The 23,825-nt window shown below is 45.0% G+C and overlaps 1 protein-coding gene across 5 annotated transcripts in view; it reads right to left on the bottom strand.

Moving 5' to 3' along the window:
* LOC118391194 (cell adhesion molecule DSCAM-like) overlaps window positions 1-23,825 on the bottom strand; it is a 152,517-nt gene that overhangs the window by 41,226 nt on the left and 87,466 nt on the right. For 3 of the 5 annotated variants that reach the window (XM_035782314.2, XM_035782318.2, XM_035782315.2), the window contains exons 4-12: window positions 19,239-19,385; window positions 18,736-19,014; window positions 18,279-18,554; window positions 17,002-17,298; window positions 14,454-14,729; window positions 9,234-9,512; window positions 8,394-8,435; window positions 7,969-8,088; window positions 7,137-7,316 (exon numbers count right to left, since the gene is read on the bottom strand). In XM_035782314.2, coding sequence (XP_035638207.1) covers window positions 7,137-7,316; window positions 7,969-8,088; window positions 8,394-8,435; window positions 9,234-9,512; window positions 14,454-14,729; window positions 17,002-17,298; window positions 18,279-18,554; window positions 18,736-19,014; window positions 19,239-19,385 — 1,896 coding nt within the window. The remainder of the gene's footprint in view (window positions 1-7,136; window positions 7,317-7,968; window positions 8,089-8,393; window positions 8,436-9,233; window positions 9,513-14,453; window positions 14,730-17,001; window positions 17,299-18,278; window positions 18,555-18,735; window positions 19,015-19,238; window positions 19,386-23,825) is intronic. The other 2 variants (XM_035782316.2, XM_035782317.2) reach the window with 1 other exon arrangement.

The following is a 23,825-nucleotide window of genomic DNA, read 5'->3' as shown; positions in this document are numbered from 1 at the left end:
GGGAAGCTGTCTGATTGGGTGATTGGGAGCTTGGCGACCAGGCAACAATGCTGTTTTTCACCAATTAAGTCTCATTATGTGCGTGCTCTGATCATTGTGTCTCGGAGCGTTATGAGTGTATTGCCCTTAATTGATCCTAATTGGCACTGATAAACATTAAGTGGCTGTTGACCCACTTTGATAAAACCAACCTACTCTGGATTAGTGATGCATCCAGTCAATTGCATCAGTGGAGGTACGTACAGTATACAGTAGAGACTGTAGTCATTTAGACAGGTGAATGGGTTCAGATGTTTTTGGTTCCCTCAGCTGCACAAAATCTAAATAAGGGCATGGGTAATTTTAAGGAAGGTAGAATGAAGTGTTAACGTGTCTAGGCAATATGCCAAATATTCTGAACCTATGATATATAAAGTATGAATACTGTGAATGTACACTTGCACGCACGCACCTACACATGTATGCACACACGTACACATGCACGCACGCACACACATAAAGCTGTGAAAATACTGCTCGTGCAACATAAGCTATTTCTGCTGGCTGTGGGCGTCTGTGACAGCGTTCCAATGTGTTGATGCATGGTGTATTATGGTTAGGCATTAGCCTATGCACAGACACTAATAACAATGAAAACGTCTCACTATGACATCACAACAGACGCAATTAATTTCCCCATGCGTCCGCCACAATAGCCTGGCCGAATGGAATCTGTCTAAACCGCTGAATTACAGTAGCAGCCTGTGAGGACCATGATTCTTCAGTAATGGCCTGTGTGTGTGTGTGTGTGTGTGTGTGTGTGTGTGTGTGTGTGTGTGTGTGTGTGTGTGTGTGTGTGTGTGTGTGTGTGTGTGTGTGTGTGTGTGTGTGTGCGTGCGTGCGCATGCGTATGCCTATATGTGTGTATTTTCCAGTAACACAGCCAGGTAAACTTCTATGAGTGATCACCCAGTCAAAAGCTCATCCAGTACTGTATATCACCTGACCACTTTACAGCCATCACTTCCAGTGTTGCTCTAATTTACACCTAAGCCTCTTAAGTGGCAACAGCTTCCCAAGCAGCAGTGGTGTCATATGGCCTGGATAAACAACACACACCAGTACAGCACAGCCTGTACTGCTCCAGCAGTCTGCTACATGCTTACCGTCTATGTAGAGGAGAGGAGGATACAGTCTGATCTGGGTACAGTATATAACACTACACCTGCTAGTCTGCAGCATGCTTAGTGCCGACATGTATGGAGAGGAGGATACAGTCTGGTGTGGGTACAGTATATAACACTACACCTGGTCAGCAGAGGACAGGCCCTGTGGGTTAACGAGGGTCTCGTCTGGCACAAGCACACTGATCCATAGGAGACAAGGGGAGCAGGGCTCCCAGGGAGGCTCACGTTCCAGAGAGTAGGAGGGGCAGACACAACCAACACTCGATCGCCCCGATCCGACCGCACAATGATCAAAACAACAACCTGATCCGGGAGACCAGCTCAACCTAAGGGAGAACACACAGGCTCACACACAGACACATACATGCACGCACGTACGCACGCACACACACACAACGCAGAGGGACATCTGTCTGTGTGTGTGCGCGTGCGCGTGTGTGTGTGTGTGTGTGCGTGCAGACAATACTGAGCAGCCTATGTCCAAAAAATGTACACAGCGATGAAAATCTCCCACTCCTGTGGGTACTCTGCTGTGTGTGTCTAGATGTAAGTGTGTAGTGCACAGGAGTTTGGTGGCACCTTAATTGGGAAGGACGGGCTTCTGGTACTGACTGGAGTGGAGTCGGTGGAATGGTATCAAATACATCAATCTCATGGTTTCAATGTGTTTGATGCAATTCCATTTACTCAGTTCCAGCTGTTATTATGAGCCGCTCTCCCCTCAGCAGCCTCCACTGGTGTACAGTGTATAATTGTGTTTATCCATATCAGTGTGTATGTGCTTGTTCGTAAGTGTACGTGTCCTGGTACATGTACTGTGCGTGTGTGTGTTTTTGAGGAATTGTGTGAGAGTATTACATGAGTGATTGAGTCAGACAGACAGACAGACAGACAGACAGACAGACAGACAGACAGACAGACAGACAGACAGACAGACAGACACTCTGCTCTGACCAGATAACAGCTACAAGGGTATACGCTCCCACACTGTGTGACTGGAATTACATGAGCACCCAGCCCAGCCTTAGGAGTGCAGCAGGAGATCACACACACACATGCCACGTACAGAGATACACACACGCACAAGGACATACACGTACACAAACATACACGTACAGTTGAAGTCGGAAGATTACATACACTTAGTTTGGAATCATTACATCTCGTTTTTCAACCACTCCACAAGTTTCTTGTTAACAAACTATAGGACATCTACTTTGTGCATGACACAAGTATTTTTTTTCCAACAATTGTTTACAGACAGATTATTTCACTTATAATTCACTGTATCACAATTCCAGTGGGTCAGAAGTTTACATACACTAAGTTGACTGTGCTTAAACAGCTTGGAAATTCCAGGAAATGCTGTCATGGCTTTAGAAGCTTCTGATAGGCTAATTGACATAATTTGAGTTAATTGGAGGTGTACCTGTGGATGTATTTCAAGGCCTACCTTCAAACTTAGTGCCTCTTTGCTTAACATCATGGGAAAATCTAAAGAAATCAGCCAAGACCTCAGATAAAAATTGAAGACCTCCACAAGTCTGGTTTATCATTGGGAGCAATTTCCAAACGCCTGAAGGTATCACGTTCATCTGTACAAACAATAGTACGCAAGTATAAACACCATGGGACCAGGCAGCCGTCATACCACTCAGGAAGGAGACACGTTCTGTCTCCTAGAGATGAACGTACTTTGGTGTGAAAAGTGCAAATCAATCCCAGAACAACAGCAAAGGACCTTGTGAAGATGCTGGAGGAAACAGGTACAAAATAATCTATATCCACAGTAAAATGAGACCTACATCGACATAACCTGAAAGGCCGATCAGCAAGGAAGAAGCCACTGCTCCAAAACCACCATAAAAAAGCCAGACTACGGTTTGTAACTGCACATGGGGACAAAGATCGTACTTTTTTGGAGAAATGTCCTCTGGTCTGATGAAACAAAAATAGAACTGTTTGGTCATAATGACCATCTTCATGTTTGGAGGAAAAAGGGGGAGGCTTGCAAGCCGAAGAACACCATCCCAACCGTGAAGCACGAAGGTTGCAGCATCATGTTGTGAGGGTGCTTTGCTACAGGACGGACTGGTGCACTTCACAAAATAGATGGTATCATGAGGCAGGAAAATTATGTGGATATATTGAAGCAACATCTCAAGACATCAGTCAATAAGCTTGGTCTCAAATGGGTCTTCGAAATGGACAATGACCCCAAGCATACTTCCAAAGTTGTGGCAAAATGGTTTAAGGACAACAAAGTCAAGGTATTGGAGTGGCCATCACAAAGCCCTGACCTCAATTCCAAAAAGCTTGTGCGAGCAAGGAGGCCTACAAACCTGACTCAGTTCCACCAGCTCTGTCATGAGGAATGGGCCAAAATTCTCCCAACTTATTGTGTGAAAATTGTGGAAGGCTACCCAAAACATTTGATCCAAGTTAAACAATTTAAAGGCAATGCTACCAAATACTAATTGAGTGTTTGTAAACTTCTGACCCACTGGGAATGTGATGAAAAGAATAAAAGCTGAAATAACTAATTCTCTCTACTATTATTCTGACATTTCACATTCTTAAAATAAAGTGGTGATCCTAACTGACCTAAGACAGGGAATCTGTACTAGGTTTAAATGTCAGGAATTGTGAAAAACTGAGTTTTGTATTTGGCTAAGGTGTATGTCAACTTCCGACTGCAACTGTACACATAAACAACACACACCTCCCAGACACACTAAGAACCTAATTTACCCAGAAACTTTGGCTAAAAATCTTTATGTTGATTTAGGACAATCAACAGTTCCTCCTTCATATTACAAATCAGTGCAGTTTACATAGTCCATTCAACATCAACATCAAATGGGAACTCCTTTAACATGAAAGATGAAAACAATAGTCTGGCCTCACTTTTTCAACAGTTTCCTTTTTTCACCTGAAGAGGGAGGTGTTCCTATTGGAAAAATCTACAGCCAAAATAGTAGTAATAGTAGTATAATCATAGACTTTAACATCTAAAGGGAGACCCATGGGGAAGCACTAGGCTACATGTTGGCTCTCACTAGAGACATTCGTGTAAGCCTTTTTATGGAGTCTTCCCGAGCATCCATTTCTGTTTGATTTTGTCATGTTAGTGGTCTGTGCTGGAATGAGTTTCCATGTGTGGGAATGGAGTACTAGGGATGTCAAAGAGCCACATTGTTTTAGCTCTGTATTTACAGTGTGGTGGTCCAGTATAGTGCTGGGTAGTGTCTGTTGCGTTAAATGGCTAAATGTTAAGTGACTGGTGTCACTGTGCTCTGTGACAGAGAGGCCACCAGTGTGGTGCCACCACCACACTACCACTACCATGGCCCTGTATCTTTGTGCCTGAACATATCCCACAAAAGCAACCATGCAGCGTTCCCAGTATCCGTCGCTCTCTTTTTCTCTCAGAGAAACACAGGCGTTTATCCGCTGAGTGGCCATGGACTTAGCTCCCCTCCATTAGGCTCTGAACTCTGTATGCAGGCAGAGGCTGCCATGTGGAAAAGAGGGCCAAGGGGTGGGGTGGAGGGATGGACTACCCGTCCGTCACCCTCCCTTGTCTCCCCCTTCTCTCTCTCCCCTCCCCTCCATAGGCTGCTCTTCTGTGTGTCTGTCTTTCTCCTCCTCCTCCTCCTCCTCTTCTGCTTCCTATTTCCCTCGGTCTTCTCTTTCTGTCTTTCTCCCTCTGTCTTATTTGTGTGTGTAATATTTAACTGTATTTAAATTCTGATACAATATAATTTCCCCTGCCCTGTCTACCTGTCTCCATCTCTCCTACCTTTTTCCCTCCTCCCTCCATCTCCCATCATTGAGTGTCTCCCAGTCTAACCACTGGGATTTGATTGGTAGTGACATGATGTGGTGTTGTGCCCATCACCCACCTCTAGAGCCAGTTCCATCCACCCAAGTAAAATTAAATTAAATTCAATGAATTTTTTTTTAATTCAGCACCTTCAACCCCTTTCAAATATGACATAATCTCCCCCAAATATTTGGGGAATTATTTCTTATGGATGATATAATATAAATTGAATGCATGATACTATATTCTTGTCCAGCAAGAGAAATTAAAGCAGTTGTTATTGGATAACGAAACCAATCAAATGTGAGATCTCTCCAAGCTCTCCTTACTTCTTTCAACCCTCTGCTCCCACATGCATACCATATTTAATTAAGAGTCTATTAACGCACCATGCGTCAATCTAAGTAACATAATAAAAAAATCCCATTAAAATCTGTCAATTTAAGCTAGAGATATCAGGTTTTTTGCATGGGTTGCGTCTCATGGGTTGCGTCTCATGGGTTGCGTCTCATGGGTTGCCTCTCATGGGTTGCCTCTCATGGGTTGCCTCTCATGGGTTGCCTCTCATGGGTTGCCTCTCATGGGTTGCCTCTCATGGGTTGCCTCTCATGGGTTGCCTCTCATGGGTTGCCTCTCATGGGTTGCCTCTCATGGGTTGCCTCTCATGGGTTGCCTCTCATGGGTTGCCTCTCATGGGTTGCGTCTCATGGGTTGCCTCTCATGGGTTGCGTCTCATGGGTTGCGTCTCATGGGTTGCGTCTCATGGGTTGCGTCTCATGTCGGCCATCTGCGGTGAAGGTGGCCGAGCTACAGCGGTGTTTGTCAGAGCATGTGACACCAGAAAATCAGTCTTCTCACAAAAACATCTGTAGCGTCCAAACGGTTTGGCCTACAAACTATTATGACCCCACTATGGAAAGGGGAGACTCTCTCTCTCTGTTTTGCTCCGTTTTGACTCGTCTAAAGGTAATCCATACAAAAAAATGGAAGTATGGAGGTAGTTTTGTGCTCTATGACAGGACTTGTCTGACGGTAACCCATACAAATGAATGGAAGTATGGAGGTCGTTTTGTGCTCTATGACAGGACTTGTCTGACGGTAACCCATACAAATGAATGGAAGTATGGAGCTAGTTTTGTGGCAACAAAAATAACGGGTTAAGTATATGTCCAAAAAAACTAAAATATATCCTGAGCTTTCTTATATCTCCAGGATAAAGGACACACTTCAATACCTTATTCCTTTATGCATTTGACTGTCTTTTTTGCCATTTATGATTGTGTTATTCAATTATTTTCTTTGGGCTATGATAGTCAAGGTCAAATTCAACATTTTATCAAATAATACAAAAATATAACTAATTGATACCGAAAGGGGTCCTAAACTTCAAATAAAATATCTAAATGATCCGTGGTATAATTTCTTAAAACAATTCCATATGTTCAAATCAAATCAAATCAAATTTATTTAGCCCTTCGTACATCAGCTGATATCTCAAAGTGCTGTACAGAAACCCAGCCTAAAACCCCAAACAGCAAGCAATGCAGGTGTAGAAGCACGGTGGCTAGGAAAAACTCCCTAGAAAGGCCAAAACCTAGGAAGAAACCTAGAGAGGAACCAGGCTATGTGGGGTGGCCAGTCCTCTTCTGGCTGTGCCGGGTGGAGATTATAACAGAACATGGCCAAGATGTTCAAATGTTCATAAATGACCAGCATGGTCGTATAATAATAAGGCAGAACAGTTGAAACTGGAGCAGCAGCACGGTCAGGTGGACTGGGGACAGCAAGGAGTCATCATGTCAGGTAGTATATGTTACCCCCCCGTTAAGAGGTTAAGGTACATAATCCTGACTGGAAGAGGAATCTTACTTTTGACACTGAGTTTGGATTATTATTATTTTTTAATTACATTGGAGAACACATACATTTCAGGATGGGGGGGGGTCTTCCATTTGACACTGAAGTCCAGCGGCAGGGTAGCCTAGTGGTTAGAGTTCAAATCCCGAGCTGATAACTGCCCCTGAACAGGCAGTTAATCCACTGTTCCTAGGCCGTCATTGAAAATAAGAATTTGTTCTTGACTGACTTGAAATAAAGGTCAAATTAAAAATAAAATTAAAATACAGCCATGACAGATGACTTACTTTTGACATTGAGGTACATGGACTTGCTGACATCAGCTCCCACGTCATTGCTGACCTTACACAGGTAGTAGCCGCTGTCCTCCTCCAGCACATGTTTGATGAGCAGAGAGCCGTTGACCAGTACCTGGATACGGAAGCCCGAGTTCAAGGCTATAGGCTGGAACTGGGGAACCCCCGCACCTAGAGAGGGAGAGAGGGAGAGGTGGAGGGAGGTAGAGATAGGAGGAGGGGAAGATGTAAGATGTATTAAAAACACCTTTTGCATAGTTTATGACCAAATTATGAAGAATTATTACATAATGGATGGATGTTTTGCAGTAACAAAAACTACAGTACATTTCCATTTCCTCCTTTACGGTAACGTGAGAAGATGTTGCCTTCCCTTCTTCCTCTTTACATTTGTTTAGAATTGCAGCGCTGAGCTTTCACAATTCAACCTTAAGGCTGTGGACACTGTGTTTGCTGTGTTGGCTCTCATAAACAGATGCTCTTTAATAAAAAAGCTTGCCGTAGGACAATGTTGTGTTTATGCAATTCAGCAAGATAGTCAAAGGAGTAGAAATGGAAGATGCACAGTTACAGAAGGGTATTTATCCTCAATCATGAACCAAGTGTGTAAACATATCATCATAGTGGTCAGAAGGGAGAAGAATAGCTTTTAATTAATCCTGGGTCATGCTCAGTAGTGCACACTGTTGCAAAACGTTTTGAAATGGAAACGGAACATCTGTGTTCTATTTGGACAGGTTCATGCAGTACCTCCCTGTTTCACTCCATGTCAAAACATTAACTCTCTACTTAACACAATTATTTTATATTTTGGCCTATTTACCTTTGGAGTGCTTCCACACTATGGTAGGGACGGGGTATCCCTCTGCAGAGCAGTTGAGGATCACAGCTTTTCCATAGATGCCGTCCTGGTCCTTGGGCTGCACCACAAACTTTGGAGGGACTGGTTGGGAGAGCAACAGACAAAAGGTAATTAAAACGGGTTAATCTGTTATGGTGTTGTAGTTTGAGTTTGTAATACCTTGTGGCTTAAATAGCACAAATTAGAAATGCTATATTTTCACACCAAGTGTGAGAAAAACAAGAAGAGCCAATGCTAGCAAGTGGGTTAGCATATTAGCCCAGTAGCGGAATAAGTGGCATCTCACATCACAACATTAAAAGATTACAGTAAAACAGAATGTGCAACACTGCTATTGGGTTTAGGGTTATATTATGTTTTAGCATATAGGGTTTCTTTTGCTATACCCAACATAGGCCTAGTGGTAGGTTGATTTGGATCCACTCCAACTGTAGGGGAACATATGAAGAGAGTTTACTCTTGCAGAATACTGGAAAAACTAGCAAATAAGTTCTCGACTCATATCTTTGAGTGGTGTCAAACCTTCTCCCCCCTCTCTCCCCACATCAATTCCCTCCCACCCCTCTCCACATCTCCCCCCCAACCCTCTCCCTCCTCACCCCTCTCCTCTCCTCACCCCTCTCCTCTCCTCACCCCTCTCCCTCCTCTCCCCTCCTCACCCTCTCATCTCCTCACTGCTTTATATCCCCCTCCTCAACTCTCTTCCCTCCTCACCTCTCTCCCTCCTCAACTCTCTTCCCTCACCTCTCTCCCTCCTCAACTCTCTTCCCTCCTCACCTCTCTCCCTCCTCAACTCTCTTCCCTCCTCCCTCCTCTCCCTCCTCACCTCTCTCCCTCCTCAACTCTCTTCCCTCCTCCTTACCTCTCTCCTCTCCTCACCCCTCTCCCTCCTCTCCCCTCCTCACCCTCTCATCTCCTCACTGCTTTATATCCCCCTCCTCACCTTTCTCCCTCCTCTCCCCTCCTCACCCTCTTATCTCCTCACTGGTTTATATCCCCCTCCTCACCTCTCTCCCTCCTCAACTCTCTTCCCTCCTCACCTCTCTCCCTCCTCAACTCTCTTCCCTCCTCACTCCTCTCCCTCCTCACCGCTCTCCATCTCCCTCCTCACACCTCCCCCACCTCTCTCCCCTCCTCACCTGTCTCCATCCCCTTCCTCACCCTCCCTCCTCACCCCTCCCTCCCCCTCCTCACCTCTCCTCACCCCTCTCCCTCCCCCTCCTCACCCCTGACGATGAGCTGACTCTGGTGTTCCACGGTGGCGGCCTGGTTGCGTGCGATGCAGGTGTAGTTGCCATTGTGCAGGAGAGACAGGTTGGAGATACGTAGGGAGCTGGTGAAGTCTATGTTGTCGATCGTTACGCCGAGGCTGGCCGGGATTGGCCGACCGTCCTTCTGCCAGGTGATGAAGACAGGCTGATCACCTGACATCACCACGCACGGAATGAACACACGTTGGCCAATAGAGAAACGAGGGAACTCGAAGGGATGGATGGTGGGGGGAACTGCAGGAGAAAGAGATGGGTAGAGTTATGGAAAGGGTATTTATGTTTGTATCTTAAAGCAAGGATTCAACTTAGTTAGTTCTGATCAACCATCCTCATCCCCATCTAGTTTCTAAATGTATTAATAGCTTGGCTTAACACCATGGAGATGCAGATGAGAGAGAGAAATGAATGACATTTCCCCTTGCGGAGAGGCTGGCTGTCCTCTACCTCTCCCTGGTTCCCTCTTTCTCTCACTCTCTCTTCCTCTGTCTCTCTCTCTCTCTCTGGGGACACTATAGCCATGGTGCGAAGCAGATGCTTTGAAGAATTCATGATTTAAAATAACATTGAAATAAACGACACTTCAACAATTATTTAATTCTCAACAAAGTAAGAATAATGGGCTCCTGGGGATTCCCACTCTTTTCCTCTCCTCTCCGCAGCCTCAGAATGCTAAGCAGCTGAGAGGCAAATTAGGTACAGTGGGAATGTCGTTGTTCTGGGCTTTGTTTAGGGCCACAGTCGGCGTGATTTCCCCCACCTCGCACAAATGTTAACGTGGTGGCGCCGCCGAGACCCGTGAGAGAGGATTCCGATTGGTACGTTCTTTCTGATACTTCAAATTTATGCAGCACCATTATTGAGGACAGACCAGCTGGCCACAAACTGGTTTAATCATTGTTGTTTCCATGTCATTTCAATTAAATTATGTTGAACCAACATGCAATAGACGTTTAATTGACATCTGTGCTCAGTGGGGAGAGCCGTCTGAGGTTATGGACTGTAGTGTACTGGCAGACTGGCATAGCGGCTGTGAATGTTCAGATCAGCTGACGATGCGATTCTTTACAATGTTAGTCATGGCTGGTCATGGCTGACATCAACACCATCATCCCAGACACCCTGGACCCACTCCAATTCGCATACAGCCCCAACAAATCCACAGATGACGCAATATCTGTTGCACTCCACACCTGGACAAGAGGAACACCTATGTGAGAAGGCTGTTCATCGACCATAGCTCAGCACCATAGTGCCCTCCAAGCTCATCACTAAACTAAGGACCATGGGACTGAAAACCTCCCTCTGCAACTGGATCTTGGACTTCCTGACAGGACACCCCCAGTTGGTGAGGGTAGACAACAACCCATCCACCACGCTGACCCTTAACACAGGAGCCCCTAAGGTGTTTGTGCTTAGTCCCATCCTGTACTCCCTGTTCACCTACAACTGAGTGGTTGCGCACGACTCCAACACCATCATTAAGTTTGTTGATCACTGAAGACAATTAGACAGCCAATAGGGAGGAGGTCAGTGACCTGGTAGTGTGGTGCCACGTCAGCAAGACGTTGAGGGAGACTACAGGAAACGGAGGGCCGAGAGCTTCAGATTCTTCGGTGTCCACATCACTAAGGAATTAACATGGTCCACACACGCCAACACAGTCAGGATGAAGGCATGACAACACCTCTTCCCCCTCAGGAAACAGAAACGTTTTGGCATGGGCCCTCAGATCCTCAAAATGTTTTACAGCTGCCATCCAGGACCTCTATACCAGGCGGTGTCAGAGGAAGGCCCTAGACATAGACATTTCTCTCTGCTACCGCACAGCAAGAACTCTGAACAGCCTCTACCCCTAAGCCATAAGACTGCTAAATACTTAACCAAATACCTACCCAGACTATCTGCATTGACCCTTTTTACACTAGCTCTTTTGACTCATCACATACGCTGCTGTTACTGTTTATTATCTATCCGGTTGCCTAGTCACTTTATCCCTACACAACAGTAGTAGATCATCAAGGACATCAACCACCCAAGCCACAGCCTGTTCACCCCACTATCATCCAGAAGGCAAGGTCAGTACAGTTTGTATTTAGTTATTTAACCTTTATTTAACTAGGCAAGTCAGTTATTTAAAAGACAGCCTAGGAACACTGGGTTAACTGCCTTGTTCAGGGGCAGAACGACATATTTTTACCTTCTCAGCTCAGAGATTCAATCTAGCAACCTCTCGGTTACTGGCCCAACTCTCTAACAACTAGGCTATCTTCCACTCCATCAAAGCTGCATCAAAGCTGGGACCGAGAGACTGAAAAACAGGTACTATCTCAAGGCCATCAGACTGTTAAATAGCCATCACTAGCTGGCCTCCACCCAGTAACCTGCCCTGAACTGAGTCATTGTTACTAGCTGGCTGCCACTCGGTTACTCAACCCTGCACCTTAGAGTCTGCTGCCCTATGGACATATACATGGAATCACTGGTCACTTTAATAATGGATCACTGGTCACTTTAGGGCTAGGCCCCTTTTTTTCTCAATTTCTGCCTGACTGACGTGCCCAAAGTAAACTGCCTGTTGCACAGGCCCTGAAGCCAGGATATGCATATCATTGGTACCATTGGAAGGAAAACACTTTGAAGTTTGTAGAAACGTTAAAATAATGTAGGAGAATATAGCACAATAGATATGGCAGTTTGTAGAAACTGCATCTCCACAGTACATCTGTCCAATAAGCAGGTGTGACCAGGACAAGTATAAAAGCACAATCTAGCCCAGTCCGGGGTAAGTCTTTAGCAAGCAGTGGCAGCATTAACCTCTGCCCTGCACATCAACGGCTGGGCCACAACCCATTGACCATTTCTTCTGCAGCCCTGTACTCTCCCAACACACGCTAGTGTTAGCGAGTCACTGACCTACAAACCACTATCACTATCACTACAACACTTCCACCTAGTCCACTTCCAGTTTGCTGTGTGTGTGTGCCTGTCTTGAGAGTGTAAATAATGTGTGAATCCCTGTCTCCTACCAGTCATTTCCGTCTTCTTACCGGGATGCTGGGGCAGTTGCACCTATATCTAAACTGCCACATCTATTATAGACCACCACATGGTGGAGCTCTTTTTCACTGTCTATATCGCCAGGTTACTTATATAACCAAGTTACTTATTGTGTATTTATTCTTCATGTACTTTTTTAAATATTATTTTTAGACTTGTCTCTGCATTGTTGGGAAGGTCACGTACAGTGGCTTGCGAAAGTATTCACCCCCCTTGGCATTTTTACTATTTTGTTGCCTTACAACCTGGAAATATTATTATTATTATTTTTTTTTTTTGGGGGGGGGGGGTTGTATCATTTGATTTACACAACATGCCTACCACTTTGAAGATGCAAAATATTTTTTATTGTAAAACAAACAAGAAATAAGACAAAAAAACAGAAAACTTAAGCGTGCATACCTATTCACCCCCAAAAAAAAGTCAATAGTTTGTAGAGCCACCTTTTGCAGCAATTACAGCTGCAAGTCTATTGGGGTATGTTTCTATAAGCTTGGCACATCTCGCCACTGGGATTTTTGCCCAAGGACAAATTGCTCCATCTCCTTCAAGTTTGATGGGTTCTGCTGGTGTACAGCAATCTTTAAGTCATACTACAGATTCTCAATTGGATTGAGGTCTGGGTTTTGGCTAGGCCATTCCAATACATTTAAATGTTTTCCCTTAAACCACTCAAGTGTTGCTATAGCAGTATGCTTAGGGTCATTGTCCTGCTGGAAGGTGAAACTCCATCCATCTCTGGAAGACTGAAACAGTTTTCCCTCAAGATTTTCCCTGTATTTAGCTGTGGTATGACTTAAAGATCATTCCTTAAATTCTGACCAGTTTCCCAGTCCCTGCCGATGAAGGATATCCGCACCGCATGATGCTGCCACCACCATGCTTCACTGTGGGGATGGTGTTCTCGGGGCGATGAGAGGTGTTGGGTTTGCACCAGACAGCGTTTTCTTTTATGGCCAAAAAGCTCAATTTTAGTGTCATCTGACCAGAGTACCTTCTTCCATTTGTTTGTGGAGTCTCCCACATGCCTTTTGGTGAACACCAAATGTGTTTCTTTATTTTTTCCTTTAAGCAATGTTTTTTTTCTGGACACTATTACATAAAGCCCAGTTCTGTGGAGTGTATGGCTTAAAGTGGTCCTATGGACAGATACTCCAATATCCGCTGTGAGGTTTTGCAGCTCCTTCAGGGTTATCTTTGGTCTCTTTTTTGCCTCTCTGATTAATGCCCTCCTTGCTGGTCCGTGAGTTTTGGTGTGCGGCCCTCTCTTGGCAGGTTTGTTGTGGTGCTATACTCTTTCCACCTTTTTAAAATGGATTTAATGGTGTTCCGTGGGATATTCAAAGTTTTGGATATTTTTTTATAACCCAACCCTGATCTGTACTTCTCCACAACTTTGTCCCTGACCTATTTGGAGAGCTCCTTGGTCTTCATGGTGCCACTTGCTGATGGTGCCCCTTGCTTAGTGGTGTTGCAGACACTGGGGCCTTTCAGAACAGGTGAATATATACTGAAATCATGTGACAGATCATGTGACACTTAGATTGCACACAGGTGGCCTTTATTGAACTAATTATGTGACTTCTGAAGGTAATTGGTTGCACCAGATCTAATTTAGGGGCTTCATAGCAAAGGGGGTGAATCCATTTAAATTACAGGTTGTAATTCAACAAAATAGAACACCAAGGGGGATGAAACACCAAGGGGGATGAATACTTTTGCAAGGCACTGTAAGTAAGCATTTCACTGTCAGTCTACACCTGTTGTTTACAAAGCATGCGAAAAATACAATTTGATTTGATTGTAAGAGCCATACCTTTTACTGATTATGGCATATATGGCATATATGTAAAGTGCCTATACAAGAGGCTCTAACACACTTGATTCATCAACTCAAGGTCCTTCTGTGTAGATCATGAGTAGAATCATGTATGTTAGAGGGGAGACAGGTAGCCTATTCTAGATGCCATTGCCTGAATTTACAACCTCACAACTGGTAATTACCACCTTGCTACTTGGTTATGAACATAGCATAAAGCCCGCAGATAGCTCTACAGGTTGGGACCCCTGGTTTATATCTTTAACTGAGTAGGTTAAAGGTTTGAGTGCATACTGTACCTTTCACACTGACATGCACACTTTGGCTGGTGGAGAGAGAAGGTGAGACCAGCACGCTACACGTGTACTCTCCCTCATCCACATCCTTCTGTACATCATACAGCTTTAGCGTGCCATTGTTCTCAAATGCCCGCTGCCGGTGGTTATAGGGGAGCAGGTTGGCGTCCTTGTGCCATTTGATGGAGTAGTACGGGTAGCCAATGACGCGGCAGTGAATGTACATGTCCCGCCCAGCAATGGCGGTGAGGTTTTTCATTGGTCGTATGCTGGCAGGCCCTTAATGGAGACAGAAGAGAAATACCTCTCTTAAAATGATTTTGAGGCTGAGAAATGTGAAACTTTAGAAGTTTGAGATGTTTAAGTGTGTCAGAAACCATGGAGACAGACAGGGATTCATTCTGAAAGACAAGGACAACATTTATTGGAGATTGTAAAGCATATTAAAATACTATACTCCATTGGGACTTGCTAAGTGCCATGACTACAATATCCTACTATTAGTATAATATCAACACCTCATTTTCCTGTAATTAGGAAATAAAAGGCAACCATTTACATAAATCTCATTGAATAATTGTAATATAAAATCACCCTAGTTCCTCGTCCCTGGGACCGATCCATAGCTGAGTGTTCCAGAGGGCGTGTACCTACTTTCCTATTTTAAACTCTCCGAGGTGAAGTGAATATTATCACACTGTTCTAGCACCTGCTAGACGCCAGGCATGATTGCATTTGACAAGCATTAGAGCCCAATGTTCCCACTCTCCACTTATGAACATATTATCAAAAGCATTACTCATGTTCCCCTTGCTCGCTCTCTCATACTGCTGGAAAACCAACAGCATGTAACCAACACAGCTCTATAATACAGACCCTACCAGGGATAGTGACTGACTATTAGGATATTTAACATACTGTAGATAGATGACAGTTACCCAATCCATCCTGTATTGCCTATAGGAGCCATAGGAAAACGAACACTTTACAGAAAGGTACAAATCTAGAGTTAGGTACTGTAGCTAGATAGAACAGTTGAACTAAATCTGTGGTGGTGTGCACCTCTAGCGCACTCGAAAGGCATCCACGTTGCTACTCTCTTTAGCATGATTAAGAAGCAAACAATGTGAGAAACAGTCATTACACTGTCTCTGCTATGCCACCTGTGGATATTTATCTTCTACGCTCAGGCTGCATTCAGAAGACATGGACACTCTGCTCAGCTCCGCTCTCTTCTGCGCTGGGCTAGCTAACCTACTAAACTGGAGACTTTAGCATCCCCTCACTAAGCTCATGCTTAGCTACATTATTGTGCTTTCCAGTGGGAAAACCATCAAAATGAGTTATCCAATATCTAACACAGAAGGCCTATCCTTCTCTGTTTTGAGCCTTTATAAGGTAATGAATTAGCATTGAGTGGAGGATGAAGGGCCTGGAGTCTCTAGATATACCCCTAGTAACCATGGAGACAGTCAGTCTTACAGTAGCTGGCTATAGAGCTGCCCGGCACCTCCCTGCTGAGTGTAGATTGCTCCTCAGTCAAATGCTAGTGCTCGTGTAAATCAACTTAATGGCGTCCCAATATAAAGCCATCAGTGAATGTTAGGTAGGGAGTAGGGCATTAGAGAAGTTACCGCTGACACCAGTGAGTGATGATCGCAGCACTATACGAGCCCCTAGGATAATCTGGCATGTTTTGAATAGGAAATTAAACCAAAAGGAAAAAGATGGGTACAGACAGACAGGGGAGCTAGTTGACACAAAGATACACACAATCGACACAGACAGAACGACCGTAGGGGAAAACAGACCAGATAGAACACGCTCACACACAGACACATGTACAAAAACACAGACACACATGTACACACATACACATATTTGTGACATACAGTACGTAAACAAAACAAGAAGGAAAGAAACAAAAAATGTCTCACAACTAAACATACACAGAACACACAACTAACACACAACACACACGGAACACACACTAACACACAACACACACTGAACACACAACTAACACACAAATAACACACACACAGAACACACAACTAACACACACCACACACTGAACACACAACTAACACACAACACACACAGAACACACAATTAACACACAACACACACAGAACACACAACTAACACACAACATACACTGAACACACAACTAACACACAAACACACAACACGCACAGAACACACAAATAACACACAACACACACAGAACACACAACTAACACAGAACACACAACTAACACACAGAGAACACACAACTAATGCACAAATAACACACAAACACGCACAGAACACACATTTAACAGACAACACACACAGAACACACAACTAACACACAACTAAGACACAACACACACAGAACACACAAACAACAAGGAGACACTGAAACAAGTTCGAAAGAGGTTAGTCAGGCACTCTCAAAGGATCTTTGGAAAAAAACACATGCATCAGGAAAAACAACAACAACAAATGAATTCATCATTCAGAAATGTGTCAAATGTAATTGTTTTGGAGGAGCTGATCTGACAAGCACCTCTTACGTTTATTCGCGCCTGGTAGGATACCGCCCCGGCCGAATTGTTACAGATGCACCGGTAGACACCCCCGTCTGGCCCTGTTGTCTGGCTGATGTTCAGGTGGCTGATCACATGGCCCTCCTGGTCGGTGTAGTGGCCGATGCGGTGGCGGGAGTCCCTGATCACCGGCTCGTCGTCCAGCGTCCACATCACCCTGGGCTCTGGTGTGCCTTTCACCGTGCAGAACAGTGACACAAACTCGTTGGTTCCAAACACTTTCTCACTGAAGGAAGAGATTATCTTGGGCGTGCCGTCTGGAGAGAGGGGGAGAGGGAGACAAGATGGGAGGTGGGTTAGAGTTAAAGATACTTTTTTTCTAGTAGATCTAGATACCAATCTAAAGTCAGCTGCATTTTATCCGACTTAAAGGAAAATTCCACCCCAAAACTACAGTATTTTTTGGTATTTCTTTCATTGGTCCATTGTTGATATATTCCCCAAATGTTTTACTTGTCATTCGGGTCATATTGCTGTATTTTGGAAGTTTACATATCTTGAAAACTTGATTGCTGACAAGCAAAACATTTTGGGATTATATCAACAATGGACTAATGTTTTGGGGTGGAGTTTTCCTTTAAGGTCAAGGTGATGATTAGGTTTGGGTCAACTGATCCTAGATATATGTCTAGCATGTCTAGTTTATAAAAGGAGAATTCATTACATTGTCTCTTTGCCAGATACAGTAAATCAGGGATAAAAAAAACTGTTAACCTCAAGTCACATGCATCAAAGGATCATGATGAGCAAACACAGTGTCCATTCACACTAATACTGTATATCTCAGTGAAGAGGATTTGGAATTGTTCCTCCTCTTCCTCCTCCTCCTCATTATAGATTATCAATACCCTCTTTATATTGGTCCATGGCCATGGGAGACAGTTGCCACAGCAACAGAGTTCAGGCCGTGAGAGCAATGTGAGGCTTGTTCAGATAATCTAATCATAGGGGCTGTGGCAGGGCTTTACTGCAGCCCTCATTAGCACTCACACACAGACACCTGATCAATGGTTGGTGTTCCCCAATTCTGCAGTCACACAAAAAAACACATGCAGGCAAGCACACACTCACATGCATGGACACTCACACACAGATGCATAGTCACACAATGCTCACATGCACATACACACTAAAAACACACAACTAACCAAAAACAAAAACACACAGGTTTTCTGCTGCGATTGAAAGTAACATTGTTAACCCCCTGACCACACAGACATCCACTGAGAGTACTGACCTTCCAGAATGACCTGGACAAAGTCCTGGGCGGACATCTTGCCTTTCCTAGCGAAGCACTGGTAGGCTCCTCCATCACTCTTAGCCATCCCAGCCATGACCAGGTTCTCCCGGTTGTTGCCAGTCATACGAACACTGTTCCCAGGGTAGATAATTTCTCCATTCCGGTACCAGGACAGGTCGTACTCCTCCGAGCCACTCACGCTGCACGACAGAGACACCTGGCTACCTACGCTGCCTTTCACCTTCCTCGGGCTAACCACTGCCTTCAGGGGCTCTGGAAGAGGGAGAGGGAGCTTATATTCTCTTGTCAATGCGACATACTGTATATCAGCTATAAATGTATGAACTTTGAACATTATCCAACTCTGAACAGTATTTCAGATATACAATTAACAGATGAACAACAAATATACTGTACATTTAGCACAACATGCTGCACACAGTCTATTACTGACCTTTGACCTGCAGCCTCCCCACCACCTCTGCATTGCCATAGCTGTTCCACACTTCACACACGTAGCTTCCCTTGTCGCTGGGCTGCGCCCTCTCTATCAACAGGCCCGTCACACTCTGCCTGAAGCGGCTGTCCGGCTCTAGCGGACGGTTGTCCTTCAGCCAGCGGTACTTCGGGGCCGGGTGACCAGACGCCTTGCACGGCAGCTCCACCCGGTGTGATGTCATCACCTCGCGACGCTCAAAACCATCCAGGATGACCGGCCCCGAGTTGGAGGGGTCTGAGGGAGGAGCAATGGCCAAAGGTGAGAGAAATGCAATATTTTGGTCAAAAGTATGCATTGTTAGCAATACTCAGTTGACTAGCTTGGAGCAGGTCCAGATTGAAGGAGTGAAGTGAAACAATAGTGAAACCTAGTGATATTCAGAGTGTATTCCAGGCTATCATTGGCACTCAAACTTGCACAACAGACTCGTATCCAAGCTGTACTGTCCCTCTGCATACCTGACACAAAGAGGCGTGCGCTGTTGCTCTGCCTGGTCTCTCCTGTGTAGCGGTGGCGGGTCATACACCTGTAGTTATACAATCCATCCTCATTCTGCACGTCCAAGATGTACAGGGCTCCCGTGGAGGTGATGAGGAACCGAGGCGCTGCAACATAACAAGACACAGCTAATCGTTAGACTTATGCAGCATTCAACCTGCTTATGTAGCTTAGGAGCAACATACTGTACAACCATACAGCTGTGTGGCATATATGTTTTATTTTTATTTTTCATTCACAACAGGGTGGTGTCAGAATCATCCTGCATGTACCGATGTGATTCAACAAATAAAAACACAAAAAACAGCCATAGCAAAACTTGATATAGAATATCCATGCGGCTTGGTAAATATTTGCAGAGTTGTCTTCTGTGATGTGCCAGGCGACGAGACTCCAGACACTGAGCATCTGCTCCAGCCCATTTAGCTGAACACATCTGAGAGGGAATGTGACACGGCTGTGTGTTGTGGCAGTCTAACACCGCTCGTTATCACATAGCTCATCGCTCTGCTCTGTCTCTCTCTCTTTCAGACTAAAGCAGAGAGATCCAGGGACAGAGATCACACAGCGCTTTGATATGGCACCGCGGCGCAGCTCAGGTCGGATGTGCTAATATCATGCTAATTCGTGGGACAACTGGAAATGGGGGGAGGTCGTCAACGTTTAGGAGGACTAATGCCTGATAGCTGCCGGAGCTGTCATAGCAGGAGCTGGGAGGATATTCCTCAGACAGAGATGATGGAGGATGCTGTTTAGGATGGGGTTGCGAATGGCATGTGCACAGTACCTTCCATTTCCTTCCCATCTATGCCAGTCAGTGTTGAAGCTATGAGAACTGGAACAGTGACCTACACCTCTTATTGAATACTGTCTGTAAAACACAAAACCCATTACAGCACTGCAACCATCTACACTATTTTGACCCCATTTTCTATTTGATATAGAAAGGGAAAAAGTAGTAATGAGACATACTGTTTTGTATTGGTCTTTGTGCAGAATCCTACTTTAATCCATAGAAGGCAGTAGCGAACCTGTGTTCATGTCCTTGATGTTTAATTAAAGAATATTGATTCAACCTTGTGATATTTTACATTTGATAGAAATAGGAGAGTTGAAATGAAGAAGGAGAAAACACAGAGAGAAGGTGAAATAGAGAGAAAGAAAGAGATACACTATAACAGTGCATTTGGAAAGTATTCAGACCCCTTGACTTTTTCCACATTTTGTTATGTTACAGCCTTATTCTAAAATGGATTAAATACATGTTTTTCCTCATCAATCTACACACAATACTCCATAATGCCAAAGAAAAAAAAGGTTTTTAGACATTTCTGGACATTCATTAAAAATTAAACTGAAAAACGTATTTACATTAGTATTCAGACCCTTTGCTATGAGACTCGTAATTGAACTCAGGTGCATCCTGTTTCCATTGATCATCCTTGAGATATTTCTACAACTTGATTGTAGTCTACCTGTGGTAAATTCAATTGTTAGGCCATGATTTGGAAAGGCGCACACCTGTCTATATAAGGTCCCACAGTTGACAGTGCATGTTAGAGCAAAAACCAAGGTCGAAGGAATTGTCCGTAGAGCTGTGTTGCACAGCTCTGGGGAAGGGTACCAAAACGTTTCTGCAGTATTGAAGGTCCCCAAGAACACAGTGGCCTACATCGTTCTTAAATGGAAGAAGTTTGGAACCACCAAGACTCATTCTAGAGCTGGCCGCCCGGCCAAAATGAGCACTCGGGGGAGAAGGGCCTTGGTCAGGGAGGTGACCAAGAACCCGATGGTCAATCTGACAGAGCTCCAGAGATCCTATGTGGAGATGGGAGAACTTTCCAGAAGGACAACCATCACTGCAGCACTCTACCAATCAGGCCTTTATGGTAGAGTGTGCCAGACGGATGCCACTCCTCAGTAGAAGGCACATGACAGCCCGCTTGGAGTTTGCCAAAAGGCACCGAAAGGACTCTCAGACCATGAGAAACAAGATTCTCTGGCCTGATGAATCCAAGATTGAACTCTTTGGCCTGAATGCCAAGCGTCATGTATGGAGGAAACCTGGAACCATCCCTACAGTGAAGTATGGTGGTGGCAGCATCATGCTGTGGGAATTTATTTCAGGGACTTGGAGACTAGTCAGGAACGATGAAAAGATGAACGGAACAAAGTTCAGAGAGATCCTTGATGAAAACCTGCTCCAGAGCTCTCAGGATCTCAGATTGGGGAGAAGGTTCACCCTCCAACAGGAAAATGACCCTAAGCACATAGCCAAGACAATGCAGGAGTGGCTTCTGGATAAGTCTCTGAATGTCCTTGAGTGGCCCAGCCACAGCCCAGACTTGAACCCGATCGAACATCTCTTGAGAGACTTGAAAATAGCTGCGCAGCGACGCTCCCCATCCAACCTGACAGAGCTTGAGAGGATCTGCAGAGAAGAATGGGATAAACTCCCCAAATACAGAAGTGCCAAGCTTGTAGTGTCATACCCAAGAAGACTCAAGGCTGCCAAAGGTGCTTTAACAATGTACTGAGTAAAGGGTCTGAAAATGAAAACGTAATATTTCAGTTTAAAAAAATTCCAGTCTGCTGTTCCCACATGCTTCAAGAGGGCCACCATTGTTCCTGTTCCCAAGAAAGCTAAGGTAACTGAGCTAAACGACTACCGCCCCGTAGCACTCACTTCCGTCATCATGAAGTGCTTTGAGAGACTAGTCAAGGACCATATCACCTCCACCCTACCTGACACCCTAGACCCACTCCAATTTGCTTACCGCCCAAATAGGTCCACAGACGATGCAATCTCAACCACACTGCACACTGCCCTAACTCATCTGGACAAGAGGAATACCTATGTGAGAATGCTGTTCATCGACTACAGCTCGGCATTCAACACCATAGTACCCTCCAAGCTCGTCATCAAGCTCGAGACCCTGGGTCTCGACCCCGCCCTGTGCAACTGGGTACTGGACTTCCTGACGGGCCGCCCCCAGGTGGTGAGGGTAGGCAACAACATCTCCTCCCCGCTGATCCTCAACACGGGGCCCCACAAGGGTGCGTTCTGAGCCCTCTCCTGTACTCCCTGTTCACCCACGACTGCGTGGCCACGCACGCCTCCAACTCAATCATCAAGTTTGCGGACGACACAACAGTGGTAGGCTTGATTACCAACAACGACGAGACGGCCTACAGGGAGGAGGTGAGGGCCCTCGGAGTGTGGTGTCAGGAAAATAACCTCACACTCAACGTCAACAAAACTAAGGAGATGATTGTGGACTTCAGGAAACAGCAGAGGGAACACCCCCCTATCCACATCGATGGAACAGTAGTGGAGAGGGTAGCAAGTTTTAAGTTCCTCGGCATACACATCACAGACAAACTGAATTGGTCCACTCACACAGACAGCGTCGTGAAGAAGGCGCAGCAGCGCCTCTTCAACCTCAGGAGGCTGAAGAAATTCGGCTTGTCACCAAAAGCACTCACAAACTTCTACAGATGCACAATCGAGAGCATCCTGGAGGGCTGTATCACCGCCTGGTACGGCAACTGCTCCGCCCTCAACCGTAAGGCTCTCCAGAGGGTAGTGAGGTCTGCACAACGCATCACCGGGGGCAAACTACCTGCCCTCCAGGACACCTACACCACCCGATGTTACAGGAAGGCCATGAAGATCATCAAGGACATCAACCACCCGAGCCACTGCCTGTTCACCCCGCTATCATCCAGAAGGCGAGGTCAGTACAGGTGCATCAAAGCTGGGACCGAGAGACTGAAAAACAGCTTCTATCCCAAGGCCATCAGACTGTTAAACAGCCACCACTAACATTGAGTGGCTGCTGCCAACACACTGACATTGACACTGACCCAACTCCAGCCACTTTAATAATGGGAATTGATGGGAAATGATGTAAATATATCACTAGCCACTTTAAACAATACTACCTTATATAATGTTACTTACCCTACATTATTCATCTCATATGCATACGTATATACTGTACTCTATATCATCGACTGCATCCTTATGTAATACATGTATCACTAGCCACTTTAACTATGCCACTTTGTTTACTTTGTCTACATACTCATCTCATATGTATATACTGTACTCGATACCATCTACTGTATGCTGCCCTGTACCATCACTCATTCATATATCCTTATGTACATATTCTTTATCCCCTTACACTGTGTATAAGACAGTAGTTTTGGAATTGTTAGTTAGATTACTTGTTGGTTATTACTGCATTGTCGGAACTAGAAGCACAAGCATTTCGCTACACTCGCATTAACATCTGCTAACCATGTGTATGTGACAAATAAAAGTTGATTTGATTTGATTTTGAAGTGGTAGGCCAAACAAGCTCACATAATGGGACCACCGAGTTGTGATGCGCGTCACTCGTAGAAATAGTCTGTTGCAACACTAACTACCGAGTTCCAAAATGCCTCTGAAAGCAACGTTACCACAAGCACGCTTGGTCGGGAGTGTCATGAAATGGTTTTCCATGGCCGAGTAGGCACACAGAAGCCTAAGATCACCA

Source organism: Oncorhynchus keta, chromosome 12 (genome assembly GCF_023373465.1).
Source record: "Oncorhynchus keta strain PuntledgeMale-10-30-2019 chromosome 12, Oket_V2, whole genome shotgun sequence".
In the NCBI taxonomy this organism is placed as follows: domain Eukaryota; kingdom Metazoa; phylum Chordata; class Actinopteri; order Salmoniformes; family Salmonidae; genus Oncorhynchus; species Oncorhynchus keta.
This window is presented reverse-complemented; position numbering and strand designations above follow the sequence as displayed.